The sequence below is a fragment of the Lactuca serriola genome, chromosome 8 (genome assembly GCF_051521515.1).
Source record: "Lactuca serriola cultivar US96UC23 chromosome 8, Lser_US96UC23_V15, whole genome shotgun sequence".
Lineage (NCBI taxonomy): Eukaryota > Viridiplantae > Streptophyta > Magnoliopsida > Asterales > Asteraceae > Lactuca > Lactuca serriola.
Genome location: NC_136415.1, coordinates 155101763 through 155116690, shown reverse-complemented (window position 1 = coordinate 155116690; position 14928 = coordinate 155101763). Strand labels below are relative to the sequence as shown.

Sequence of the window (14928 nt, the reverse complement as noted above, 5' to 3'; positions counted from 1 at the left end):
GAGGTAGATTTGTGGTAAAATATTGTTGAATAGCATACCAAATGCAACTACAAAAACTCATTAGGAGTAGCACATATAACCGAAAATTGAAGAAATTATGAAAGAGATGCATGGTCATGTCCAAAAAAGGCCAATAGTTTAGATTGCTGTTCTTTCATACAGATAAGAGTAGTATTAAAGAATGTATTATAGAACATTTTGACTAGTAAGATGAAACATACACACCTAGCATGTATCTATACCAAGAAAAAGAAGTCTCGAGCAACTATTAAAGAAAATGGCATTTCTATGAACACTCGGAATGAGAAACCATGTCATGGAATCTTAAATGCAAAATTTAAATATAGTACTTTCCATAGACATGAAGAATCGATAATCAACAGCAACTAAAGAAGAAAGATAACATTACATTTTCCATAAATATTCAAAATGAGAAACAGTATCCATACAACGTCTAAACCCCACGTGTTCTTTCACCCAAAAACAAAACTGCGATCAAAATCTCAAAGCCAAAAAGAATATTTTTTCCTTAAGCACGAATTCCCCTATTCAGACTCACCATACGAGTAGACCCATCCATCTGACCACCTCTAACCACCGAACTCCGCCCCCCTCCCCCACCATAAACACCATCATGATACCTTGACCCCTGATACCCACTCCCACCTCTCGATTGATTCCTTTGATACCCCTGTCCCGGCCCAAACACCCTCCCACCACCGCCATACCCCGCCCTTCCACCACCGCCACTCCCCGCCCTTCCACCATACCCCATATTCCCTTCCCACTTGTTACCACCAGCCACCCCCGCATAATCCTGCCCCTCCCGCCTCCTCGCCGGCAAACCCTCCAACCCACCGCCACCCAACCTCGCCTCCACCGCCCTCTCGTTACTCTCTGCCAACACCGCCACCTTCTCAATAAACTGAAACGCCAAACCCTGAACCCTACTATGCTCCACCTCATGGAACACAATACACTCACTCGGTTGATCCCAGCTGGCACGCAACTCATCATTAATCATCATTTTGCTGACTGTACAACGAGTTTGACCACTCGAAAGGTCAAACATCTCCGATAACTGGTCAAGTTTTAGGGTTTCATAACATGAAGAGTAGGTGAAAAGATACGTCCGTAAAGCTTCTTCTTTGATTTTGTCTTGTAACATTTCTAGAACGTTTTTGCGGTTTTTAAGGAGCCGCCAGACGTCAAGGGAGTTGATGACATCAAATGATTTTTGGAAGTCGCCTTTTGTGAGGGCCTGTGTGGCGGCCATGACGTGGTCCCGGACGTTTTCTGGTGGTCCGGTGAATGTCTGCCGCTCGTTGACTTCCAGCAGGCGGCGGAGGGTTTTGCTGATGACTTTCCGGCGGGCGTCATGGGTGTTGGCCGCCATGTTTGGGACTTCTAGAAGCATCGCACAGATTAAGTGCACGGCTTCTAGAAGCTCCAGGTTGATGTGCATGTGGTATGGCATCTGTCTTCTCCTTTCCAGACGTTCCTGTGTAAGGGCAAAATTGTCATTTTACATAAATTCAATGGCATCACCTTATATAACGTTTACCAAAATGGTTGCAAACTTGCAACTGTTCTTATGGTTAAAATCATAGCGACTGTAGTTTATTTTTATTTTTTTGCAGTTTTGGTCCTTGTAGTTTTATAATAGACAAAATGACAGAAATGGTCCCATTGTGAGAAAAAATTACAGAGATAGTCCCTTTTGTAACAAATTTATAGAAATGATCCCCATATAGGACAAAATTACAGAAATAGTCCCTCTGTAGGAAACAGACAAAGTTACAGAATTGGTCCCTATAGAGAAAAAGTTACAGAAATGGTCCCTCTGTAATAAAGTTACAGAAATGGTTCCTATTGAGAAAAATTTACAAAAATGGTCCTTATGTGTAAGACAATTAAAAAAATGGCCCCGGTATAACAAAATTACAGAAATTGTCCCTCTTGCCACAACTCACAGGCTTAAAACTACATTTGATTGTAAAACTGCGAAATAAGATCCAAAAACTAACAAAGATTTGTTTTAAGAACAAACTAATAAAACATCTAAGCACAGGGACCAAAAATGTAACTTACTTAATAAATGAGATCATAAAAAGAAGAAATTGTTGAGAAATTACCTGTTCAGGAGTCTTCTCGTGATAGCGACTTTGAGAGACACCTTGAGCAAGTAATTCTTTGACTCTCCCACCAGAGTACAATTCAGAAAGACATCCATGCCCTTCAGCAATAAGTCCAGCTCTAAATGCACAAAGCCCAAGTTGAGCCATGGATCTATTAAACAATATCTGAGTTGAAATATCCATGTGCTGAACATTATCCTGTAAGTGACTCATAAGCAACAAATCTCTCGCAATTGAAAACTCATCCAAAATGGCATGATGGTAAATATCACACAACATCGCACGCGCTTTCGTCCTTTCATCTCCATGTTTATAAATATGAGAAACACATGAATCCATCAATTCCCTACTACTTTCAGGAAAACTCGGCTTTCTTGACACAATTTCAGGAGTTGTCACAAATGAAATTGGACCCTGACCCATAGCTTTTGGCTCTTCTTCATTCTCTAAATCTTGTTCAGAGAGTTTTCGCATAGCATCATATACTTCTTGTGGTTTGTAATAAACAAGTTCAACAACTCTTAATCCTACTTTAGCTGAAGCTTTGTGATCCCCAACACGTTCTAAATACTCTCCAATGTTTTGAGCAAGAACAAAAAACAAAGGCTCATCTTGGAGTCTTTCAACATACTCACGTGTGTGTGGATCAATGCATTGTAAGCTTTTAAAGAATTCAACATCTACTTTTTCAAGAAAAGCTGCAAGGTTACCCCATATACGAATAGTCCCATCAAAGTCTGTTCCTTTTTGGGTCTCGTTTTCTTCAGGTTCAACTGAATCATCAACTAGAATGTTTGGATATTGAGCAAGAATATCAAGGATTACTAGAAGATTCTGGACACATTTCTTCCATACGTTGATTGGCATGTGTCCACTCAAACCTGGGTTGACATCGAATTGTGCAGATACAACACTGAATAGGATTTCAAGCTTTTGTGCAGGGGTTTTCGCTACCCTGGTCAAGAAAGTCAACTGCTCAACAAGTTCGAGTCTTCCTGTTCCTTTTCTTCCACGAGCTGCAACGATTTCTTTAAACTTTTTGTTGACTGTATCCCAAGTGACTTGGTTTGGATCTTTGAACTGTTTCTCCATTAACTTATCTTTCTTATTCATCTTTTTCTCCCAACCAGGTTCATCTTCTTCCTCTTCTTCATCTTCATCGTCCCCAGATTCTGATTCTGATTCTGCATTTGTTGGGTCATCAATCTCAGAACCGGATTCATCTTCATCTTCTTCCTCAGACACCTCTTCTACATCCTCTTGATCTTCAAAGCTTTCGGGAGTCTCTCTACACTTATTAATCAACTCCTCATACTGCTTATTGTTCTTCTTAAGTTTCTGCTTCATTGAATTCAAAGCTTTGGCGTTGCTACTACTCATCTTCTTCTTTGCCTCCTTGTTTGCCATGGCTTGATTCAAGAAGTCTTCTAACATGACTAAAGCTTTGACATAGTTGTTAGGGACCTTATCAGATTCTGTAACTCTCATGACTTTTTCTAGCTGCCTGTTGATCTTGTCGAAGCTCTCTTGAAGACTCACCCAGTCGTTTATCTTCATTGCATTCTTCATCTGATCAATAGTTGCAGACAACTCCTCAAACCGTTTGTCCTTTGCAGATTTGATAACACGCTTATGACTATCTCCATCTTCACTATCACTATCGCTATTGTCAAGATATTTGTTAGCGCCAGGGGCACTGATAGCAGCTTCTTGCCCCTCGTTAACATCATCCTGTTCTGAATCAGTAACTTCATCTTCAGTGTCACTATCGCCCTGTGGAAATATAAAGTAATGAGATCACATTATCAAAATTTCAACAACTACACGAACGAAACAATGAGACTGTTTCTTTATTAAGCTTTTGATTCACGAATAAAAATCATTGACAAGAAAATCACTATCCAGTGGCAAACAAACCTGATTACTCCAAAATTTCGACGCCATTTTCTTATCTCGCAGATTAGCAAATCACAAATCCAAGTATAACCGAAACTGCACGATAAGACATTTGAAATTACATATTGTTATAAAACTTTAAGAAAAAATTTACGACCAAATGCCAAAATTACAGATCTGCAACAAAACACAGAAAAATACATCGAATTTTTTTTGTACTCAATAATGCAGCAATAAATAGTACAAGAGAGCAGAGAGAGATGTGATATACGGTACCTGAAAGAGTGAAAAGGCAGATGATGGCCGTAGGAGAATGGAGGGAGAATGCTCTTCCGAGTTGCGTCGGCGATTCCGGCAATTTTAGGTTTTTATTAAGGGGGGAAAGATGACAGTTAATTGATTTGATCTGATATTCTGATTGGGCCCAAGTTTCGGGAAATATGTTATTATCAGGTTTAAATTGGGCTAAATTCGAATTTTGATTCGGCCCAAGTTTCTGGAAAAATATTATATCCTCCTTCATCCATGGCATTTCTCCATATACTTCTCTTTTGTTTTCTTTATCATCTTAAAAACTCATTTTGATTTCATATAATTTATATTTTTGGTGTTTTTGGTTTTAGTATTTTTGTTTTATTTTATGTTATTTTTTATTTATTTATTTATTATTATTATTATTATTATTATTATTATTATTATTATTATTATTATTTCTGTAATTATTATTAATATTATTATTATTATTTTAAATAATTGATTTGATTTAATGTCTCTTTAATAGTCTAAATGAAAGAAAAAAAAAATCTGAACGGAAAAAAAATAATATATGAATAGTCTAAACGGAATATAACACAGAGATAGTCGGAACGGAAAAAATAACACAGAGATAGTCGGAATGGAAAAAAATAACATGAGGATAATTCGAATGGAAAAATAATATATGGATAGCCCGATCGAAAAAATAACATAGTGATAGTTTGAATGAAAAAAAATAACGCAAAAATAGTGCGATCAATTTTTTTAATTTTAATAATAATAATAATAATGATAATAATAATAATAATATGTATTTATTAAAAATATTAAAAATAACAAAATAACAAAAAAACAACAAAAAAAATAAAAAACAACAACAAAAGACAAAAAAAATAGTAAAAAAGATTAAAAAAAAAACAAAAGGTAGGGTATAAATAGGAATTGTGGGGGTGCCCGAAAAAAAAACCGCTTATCAATTTATACTCTTTATGTGTCTCATTAATCTAATTGTTTTCTTTTTTTAGTTGGTTTATTAATAAAAATAAATTATTTAAAGTATTAGATGATACATAATTTAAATTTTTCAGCAATGAAGTCAACATTTTTATATAATTTAATACTATTGAATCATTTGTAAATTATGTTAATAAAAAATTAGCAACAAAAATACATTATCCCTACACATTTACATATGTTGTTGATTTTTTCTATCTATATTTTCTTCTTACATATTCTCTTGCTCATCTTAAATTATAACATGTAGCATATTTAATGAAAATAGTTATATTTTTATACGATAATAAATGTCGTCATTTAAAAAGAATAAAAGAATATGTAAGAAAAAAATGTTGAAATATTTAAGTTATCTTTTTACATATACATTTTGTACCAAAAGACTTCTAGCCTAGCAGTATCTTGTGTTTTCCTCTCTTATTGAGGTTGAAGGTTCAAACTCCGTCATGAACATATGTGAAATTAAGGAGTAGTTTAGATAAGAATAGATTAGATTTTTCGTTTCAAAAAACATATTCCTCAATCTTTCAATCAAATTGAATTTTGAAGTGATTATTTTTCCCAGGCAGTCGAGCTAACGATGGTTTGTACTTCGTCACCAAGGTCTACTACATCAATGGTTAGTAATTGATGAATTTGAGATTCTTTTTATAGGAACATTGAAATTTTAAATTTTGGATTTTTTTAATCTGTAGGACTTATAGTGTAGGACTTATAGAAATTGGACTGTGAACATGGATAAACTGTTTTTGATGAATTGTATATTTATGTCACAAAAGACTTACTTTATGTTTTTCTTAGTTCAGACAATGAGATTTTTTCATGTTTTAGATGAAACAAACGTCTTGACAAACTGAAGCCATTGAGCAATGAGATATATACCAGGAATAAGCTTTACTTGATCCATGTGTATTCTAATTGCAAATTTGGTTGCCTCTTAAATCCAATCATATTCTTGTCCAATATATTTTAGTGTAGCCCACATGTAGATTTTGGTAAACAAAGTCATATGGTGTGATCTTTGGTAAACAAAGATATAGTATACCGTATATAAATATTAAAAATATATTATATATTGCATTTAATATTGTGCCAATTAGGTTTTAATGATGACTTCCATGTTTATTTACAATTTTTTACATTAATAAAAATATGATGGTGAAACACAACAGAAATGTAAGCATGAAAAGGGTAGAAAATAGAAATGTTAATTTACTAATTTACGAAGCTATTGTTTACTATATATATTTTATGTATATTTTATGTATTACTAGGAGAACATTAGTTCCTCCAAAAACATCAAATTTGTTTTTACTGTAATGTACATTTTAAATATAACTTTTCAATTAGTATATACCTAATAGATTGTGCTTGCTATATTAAGGAAGAGTCATGGTGGAAGTATTTTTAAAACATAAATTCTTGGCTAATGTTTTAAATCAATTTATCATGTTTTACTATATGTTTGTTTTTGTTTATGAAATTGTAGTATTATCGCTGAGAAGTACAATTCACCTAGATTCCGAATGAGCTAATTTCATATTTAAAAATCGATACCAATTCTAAAACTTCATGAATTTGTTTTATTGAATTTCATTAACCAAATCTTTATCTTGAGATTTTTTTAATTACTAGGTTTTAGTTCTATTATCCAAAGTATGGTTTCTGTTAAAAGGTTAACATTTTTCATAAACAAACTTAAACATTAATTTATAGATTATTGGGGTAAGTATGTATAAGTGTATATTTGTGGGGGTGTGTTTGTGTATCTTTTATGCATGAAGTCGAGTTTGTATGCGGACTTCCGGTCATATCCATGAACCTTTCTACCCGAAGTACTTAAGTGTTGTAGCTGAGTGATTGAGTCATTCAGATTACATTTTTTATTCACAAACTCTCTCATCCCTCTCGTTTGTAGATTAGGGTTTTCTATCTAGGGTTTGTTCATAAATCGTGTTTGATGTACAAATTTCTAGTTGATTTGTAATATGAGTGTGAGTGTGATATGTAGCGAGGTTTCAGGTGTAACTTGTTGATGTAAACCATATGTTTCATAGTGAATGAAATGATGATGTTGAGAAGTTCTTGAGCTGTTTACGTTTTTTAGATGGTATCAGAGCTTTAGGCTCCGATTTTGTTCTTACGACGCTCGTTAAGACTTGTTTTTCTCTCGATTGTTGAGGTATTTTCTGAATCTCTTTTTTTCTTCCTTAGTTTTTTGTTCAATTGTCATAGTTGTTGATCGATCCAAGGGTTCTTCTGAACTCTTAGTTTCTTAGTTCGCAAACTGTGATTTATCGATTATTTGTTTCGATTTAGGGTTTTCTTCTGTTACTCCGTGAAATCTAAACGAATATCTGTGTTTTACTTTTTAGATCATGGTACTACGAGGTTGTTTTATGATCTTGCAGGTTTCTGTTGTGGTGAGTTTCGTCGATTAGGTTGCTGTCATCATTGGTTGAAACTTCGTCGATTAATCTCATTGTCTGAAATAACTCTCTAGGGGTCGGATTTCATCACCGATAAAACCTTGTAGGGAATGGATAAAGAAAGTAGATTCCTTCTTGCTTTGTTCTCCAAAAGTTTTGTGAGGATCTTCTTGTTCCTTTCTCCTTTGCTATTATTCTGATCTAGGAGATCTTGGTTGTCTTGTGTACACTAGTTACTTTTTTGTTTTGTGATATATGTTTGGTGTTCCTTGCCTCTGTACTGTTTGTCTTGGGCCCTAAACATATGTGGTGACCATCTAGACATAAGATCAGTGCAGGGGTTTGTTTTCTTTCTTGATATTTCTTGGTTGTCTTTTATCCGTTCTTTATGGTTGGTGGTTCTACTGATCCACCTAGTGGAAGTGGGAAGGATGATCAGATTAATTTTGATGACCCTCTCTACATCCACCCATCTGATAATGTTGTTACTTTAATTGTTACGACCAAGTTAACTGGTAATGAAAACTTTAGGTTGTGGAGAAGTTCTATTTCTAGGGCCCTTAAGGCTAAAAACAAGTTAGGTTTTATTGATGAAATTTTTAAAAAAACAATGTTGATGAGTCAAAAAAAGACTAAATGGGATACAACCAATGTTGTTGTTTTTTCTTGGCTTTTGTCCTCTATTTCTGACTCCATTTATCATAGTCAAGCTTATTTTGAAGCTGCTGAGAATATCTGGGAAAATATTATTGAAACCTATAATAAGTCTGATGGTTCTGTTGTGTTTAACATTCACCAAAAAATTAATTCTCTTAAACAAAATGGTATTTCTTTCTCAGATTACTTCAATAAGTTTGATTCTTTATCAAAAGAATTTGATGGTCTTACTAGTTTAACTAAGTGTACCTGTGAGGCTTTTATTAAACTCAAAGATCATTCTAATCTCATGAAACTTACACAACTTTTGTCTGGACTTGATGACTCATATAATCAAATCAAAAGTCACATTTTATTAATGGATCCTTTACCTAATATGAAAACTGCTTTCTCAATTGTGTCAAAAGAAGAGTTTCTTCAAATAAATGGCTCTTTTACTTCTCTTCAGTCATGGCAGTCTGTGTCTAAGTCTTGGTCTACTGCTTTTAATAACAAGATTAACAAGAGACATAACACTAATAAGAACAATAATCAAATTGTTCAGTGTAAGAACTGTGGTATTAAAGGTCTATAGAAAAGTGTTACAAGTTAATTGGTTATCCTAAGGATTTCAAATCAAGAAATGGATCAAATAATCGGAATAATTTTGGTAAAAAAATTTTCTGCCAACTTCACTACTATTTCTTCTGGAAGTTCAAGTACTTCTAATTTCTCTGATTCTATTGGTGATTCTGAGCTTCACTAACTTACTAAGGATCAATACATCAAATTTTTACAACTTATTGGTGATAGGCAAGTCAATGAGGAAGCATCTGCTAGTGCTAATATGGCAGGTACTTGCTTATTTCAATCCTTTAATGCCTCTGTTAATTTTCAAAAGTGGATTGTTGACTCAAGAGCTAATTAACATATAACTGGTTCTGAGTCACTACTTCATGACACTGTGGATGTGTCTAAGTTAGATCTACTAGCCAGTCACCCTAATGCTACTTCGACTAAAATAGAAAAAAAATGGTAATATGAATTTATCTGATTGTTTAACTCTATTTGATGTGTTTGCTATTCCTGATTTCAATGTTAATTTGTTGTCTGTTCATAAGGTTTGCAAAGACAGTAATTGTGAGGTTGTTTTTAATGAGCATAGTTGTAAAATTCACGGTTTACAATCAAAGATAATAGTGGGGAGTGGTAGAGAGTCTGGAGGTCTCTATTACATAAATAGTGTACCTTCAGGTAATACATCTAGTTTTGCTTACCACTCTTCTGTTTGTTGTGTGTCTAAACTAATTTGGCACAATACACTTGGTCATCCTTCTGATCAAGCCTTGGGTTCCTTAAAAAACAAACTTAAAATTGGTAATGAAGTTCTTCGACCTTGTGATGTCTGTCATAAAGCTAAAAAAACAAGAGAACCGTTTCCAATTAGTCAACATACTTCTTCTAAACTTGGTGAGTTAATTCATCTAGATGTCCGTGGACCCTATAGAGTGACAACTGCAGAAGTATTTAGGTCTTTTTTTTTTTACTATTGTAGATGATTACACTAGGGCAACTTGGGTCTATATGTTGAATTCAAAAGATGAAGTTTATGATTGTGTTCTTATTTAATTTCTTTAATATTTTACTTAATCAATTTTGTATTAAATTAAATTTAGGTTACATAATGGTACTGAATTTTTAAACAACAAAATGAGACAGTTAATAGAGTCAAAAGGTATTTTACATCAGACATCTTGTTTTTGTTTCTAGCGATGTAAAATTTTATGAATCAGTGTTTCCTTTCAAGCTTAAGTCTTCATCTTTGACTGATAAATCCAATGTCCCTTTGAATTCAAGTGACCTGTTTTCCTATGAAAAGTCATTGGATTCTAGTATTCTTCTTGATAATACTAGGTTATAAAACTTGAGAAGTGACCATCAGTTGGATGGTGCTAGTGTAGACCATGAACCGTATGAGACTTGTCCCTCTAATGTCAGCAACCGGACTGTTGAGGTACATGTGCCTCCTTCTGGTGAGATGCTTCCAAGTTCTTCTACTTTGACTGAGGAAAATGATTTAACTAATTCTAATCCTACAGACAGTTTGTCAACTAGGGTTACTAAATCTGGACGTAATGTTCAGATGCTAGTTAGATTTAGTGATTATGTTGTAGAAGGAAAACACAAATATGGAATTAAGCATTCTGTTAGCTATTCAACTCTTAATATTAATAATCTTTGTTTTATTTCAAGTCTTAATAAAACTGTTGAGCCAAAAAGTTATAGTGAAGCAACTTTAGATCCAAATTGGTTTAAAGCTATGACCGAAGAAATGGAAGCTCTTTATAGAAATAATACCTGGGAAATTACTAATCTTCCTAAATGAAGAAAAGTCATGGGTTGTCGTTGGATTTATAAAATCAAATATAAATCCAATTGTGATATAGAAAGGTATAAAGCCAGACTTGTGGATAAAGGTTATAACCAAATGGAAGGTATTGGTTATGAGGAGACCTTTTCTCATGTGGATAAAATAGTAACTATTCGCTTTGTTATTTCTTTAGCTGTTTATAATTCATGGCCTCTTTATCAACTTGACATCAACAATGCTTTTTTTGTATGGAAATCTTTCTAAAAGTGTTTATATAAGTACCTAAAGGATATCATTCAAAGGATGATATCAAGGTTTGTAGATTGTTAAAATTTATTTATGGACTTAAGCAAGCCTCTAGAAAGTGGAATGAGAAATTATGTTCCTCTCTTTCCATTTTTGGGTTCAAACAGAGTATAAATGATTATTCTTTGTTTATTAGGAATTTTCAAAATACAGTTGTTGTGCTTCTTGTTTATGTAGACGATATCATTATAATTGAAAATAACAAAGTTGAGTTATATAATGTCAAAAAATTTCTTAAGTCCTAGTTCTTAATCAAGGATCTGAAGGATTTGAAATACTTTTTAGGCATAGAAGTTTTAAGAACTGATAATGGTGTTTGTCTTAATCAAAGAAAATATTGCACAGAGTTACTTCATGAGTTTGGCATGCTTGCATGTAAGCCTGGCAAAAATCCTCTTAAGTCTAATTGATCATTAAACGAGAGTGTGATTTAGATAATTTAGATTATTTGGTTAATATAATAGAGTATCAGAAGCTTATTAGTAAATTGATTTATCTAACAATCACACGACCTGATATTTCACATGTGGTTTAGTTATTAAGTCAGTATATGCATAAACCATATAAATCTCATGTTAATATTGCTTTTAGGTTGTTGAGGTATTTGAAAAACAGTCTAGGTATGGGTGTTCATTTAACCAAATCTAGTTCTTTTGATTTGATTGGGTTTGTTGATGCTGACTGGGCTACATATTTGTTTAGTCGTAGGTCTGTTACTGGTTATCTTGTCTACTTAGGTGGGTCTATTGTTTCTTGGAAGAGCAAGAAACAAAGTATTGTTTCTCGCTCCTCCACATAGTTAGAATACATAACATTGGGTTGTATTACATGTGAAATGATTTGGATTTTAAAATTACATCATGATTTGTGTATAAAGTCTCATTTACCGATTGATATTTTTTGTAATAATGAGTTAGCAATCAAATTGGTTTTGAATCCTGTATTTCATGAAAAAATAAAACATTTGGAAGTTGATCTTCATTTTGTCAGGGAAAAGATTGAAAATGAAATTTTAAAAGTGAATAAAACTGAATCTTCTAATCAAAATGCAAATATTGTAAATCGTCTTAATATGGTTTATGTTTTTAAAAGAAATTAATTGCTTATATGCTCTATCAAATTAATGTTTAGTTTGAGGGGGCCTGTTAAAAGGTTAATATTTTTTCATAGACAAACTTAAACATTAATTTATAAATTATTGGGTAAGTTATGTATAAGTGTATATATGTGGGGGGGTGTTCGTGTATCTTTTATGCATGAAGTCGAGTTTGTACACGGACTTTGGGTCATATCCATGGACCTTTCTACAGTAATTCATATTACATTTTTCATTCACAAACTCTCCCATCCCTTTCGTCTGTAGATTAGGGTCTTCTATCTAGGGTTTGTTCATAAATCGTGTTTGATGTACAAATTTCTAGTTGATTTGTAATATGAGTGTGAGTGTGATATGTAGTGAGGTTTCAGGTGTAATATGTTGATGTAAACCATCTGTTTCATAGTGAATGAATGATGATGTTGGAAAGTTCTTGAGTTGTTTACGTTTATTAGAGTTTCTCTGGAATGCAGCCTAAGTAAACATATTTACATTTGTTATTTACTGTGAATGTATTCTTTAATTGGTTCATGTAAAAGATAATAATCTGAATCTTACCAAACTATTGGAGGACCAAACATTACAGGCCCCTACCACTGGGCAATTCATTTTGCAACCAAACACTTATTTTCAATTGATCAAGGTAAACACTCAAATACTTTCTTGAGCCAAAAGTTTGTGCTAAATGTTATAATATAATTTTCTTTTACTGCAATGACCTGTAATACTAAAATGAAGTGGATTGCAAGTTTTTAATGTAGATCAATCATCCATTTCGAGGGAACATGCCTTTCTAACATTAGTCAACTTGAAAGGAGCATTACACTGCTACACTTATTATTTTTATAGTTGTATTTGATTAAAGTACAACCAGAATGGTATAGTAGGTTTATATTTGGATTATTATAAAAATGGATTTTTTTGTTATTTCTTTTAAAAGTGGCTGATATTAAAAAATGGGTAGTTGCAATCGACTTTCTTACCTATAATAGCAATTTACTTTACTTGGATTCTCCCCTTGATTTCCGCTATCATTTCTTATTGATAATGCATGATACTTCTAACAAAAATATTGCAGCTAATGTACCTTGATTTTTACCCATTATAGCAATGTATTTCAACTTTATTACCCATAATAGCAAGTTACTTTCAGTGTGATTCTTTCTTGATCTCCACCCTAACTAAAATCTTACACCACTCGTGGGCTGTGCTTAGCACGCCTTGTTCAAGTGTGTGTGTGTGTGTATATATATATATATATACACACAAAAAAAAAAGATATATGTATTTATTTGTAAAAATATTTTATTTATATATAAATATTTATACATATTATATTAATGTGTAATACTATATATATTTATGTTATATAAGATTTGTGTTGATTGGTTGCTTTAGATATCACAAGATTTTTGCGTTAGATACTCATAGAACTTTTCAGTTAGAGATCAGGTTTGATTGGTCGGAGTCTGGAGTCTTTACGGTGCCCCCCCCTCCCCCCCTGAGACGAGGTATTGAGCAATCCTAGTGGGATGATCTTCTGAGTCTGCTACTACAGGAGGTTCGTTTGGACTTTTCTTCATATCACTTGGGTTGGTTGCTCAACATTTATGATTCTTTTTCAGTGTCATCAGCTTATCAGTTTTTTGGATAGTGGTATGCTTGTCATAGAGGGTATGAGAAGTTATTGGAATAACTGGTTCCAATTAAGTTGAATATTTTTTTATGGAGGATGAGACTTCATAGCATACCTACTAGAGAGAGACTTTCCTATAGGGATATCCTTTTGGATTTGATCTTCTATAATGTTTGTTCCTAAGCAGTTGAGACGATCGATCATATTTTCACAGGTTGTGTGGAGCTCATAGATATATGGGGCCAGGTTGCGGTTTGGTGGGGGATTCAGATTATTAACCTAATTTCCATTCATTCCTTACTTATGTGGTCGGATTCTATATATTAGGTTGACAAGTTGTCAAAGAAAGGCGTTGCAGGCCGTGGTGGTGACTTTTTTTTTAGTGTACTTGGAATTTTAGAAATTCAATTCTATTATTTTTAGGACGGTGGTACCTAAGAAATCGTGTATTTTCAACGACGTGGTTGATAGATCATATTTTTGGATTTCCAATAAAGCTAAGGAAGTTAGTCTCAATTTAGGTTACTTGGGTGCATAACCTAATTTTAACGCCTATTTCATTGTAATATATGTTTTTTAGACTTTTGTTAGTTTTTAATAAAGTTCTGTTGTTCAAAAAAAAAAGATTTGTTTTAATGCGTACAAAATAAAAAAGATTAATGATTAAACGTATATAATTAATAAGTTCAAATGTTAGATGTATACAACAAAACCTAAAATAATAAAACTTAAAATGACAAAAACCTAAAATAGTCATTGAGAGTAATATTTTTTGATTAATATATAGAAGTTTAACTGTGTATAATTTTTTTTTGTGAAGTGTTATTAATATGTTAGATATTATATTTTCTTATGGAACTTGTCTAGATGCTATTATAGTTTTTACGAGTATCTACATTCCATCAAACTATTAAAAAACAATTTATAGGTTCGAATAAGAAATATGATAATGTAAAACCTCGATTCCTTAATTTAGTGTACAAATCTGAATGCTATGTTTTATCATATGATAAAAGAAAACAAGAAAATCGAAGGATCAAATCGACCCTTCAATATGCCCTCCAATTGTTAACTGACCCCTTCCATACCAAATAGCCATAATCGCTTGGCCGCGAACTCCATTTCCGCCCCCACTTTTATTTATATCCACA

General features: G+C 33.0%; 1 protein-coding gene across 1 annotated transcript; it reads right to left on the bottom strand.

Moving 5' to 3' along the window:
• Window positions 1-387: 387 nt before the first annotated feature.
• Window positions 388-4463, bottom strand: LOC145065881 (eukaryotic translation initiation factor 3 subunit C-like). The gene is made up of 4 exons (XM_079012978.1): window positions 4311-4463; window positions 4056-4130; window positions 2136-3911; window positions 388-1501 (listed from the first exon to the last, which is right to left on the bottom strand). Exons 2-4 carry the CDS (start codon window positions 4080-4082, stop codon window positions 530-532), a joined length of 2775 nt encoding a protein of 924 aa, XP_078869104.1. The 5' UTR covers window positions 4083-4130; window positions 4311-4463; the 3' UTR covers window positions 388-529.
• Window positions 4464-14928: the final 10465 nt, after the last annotated feature.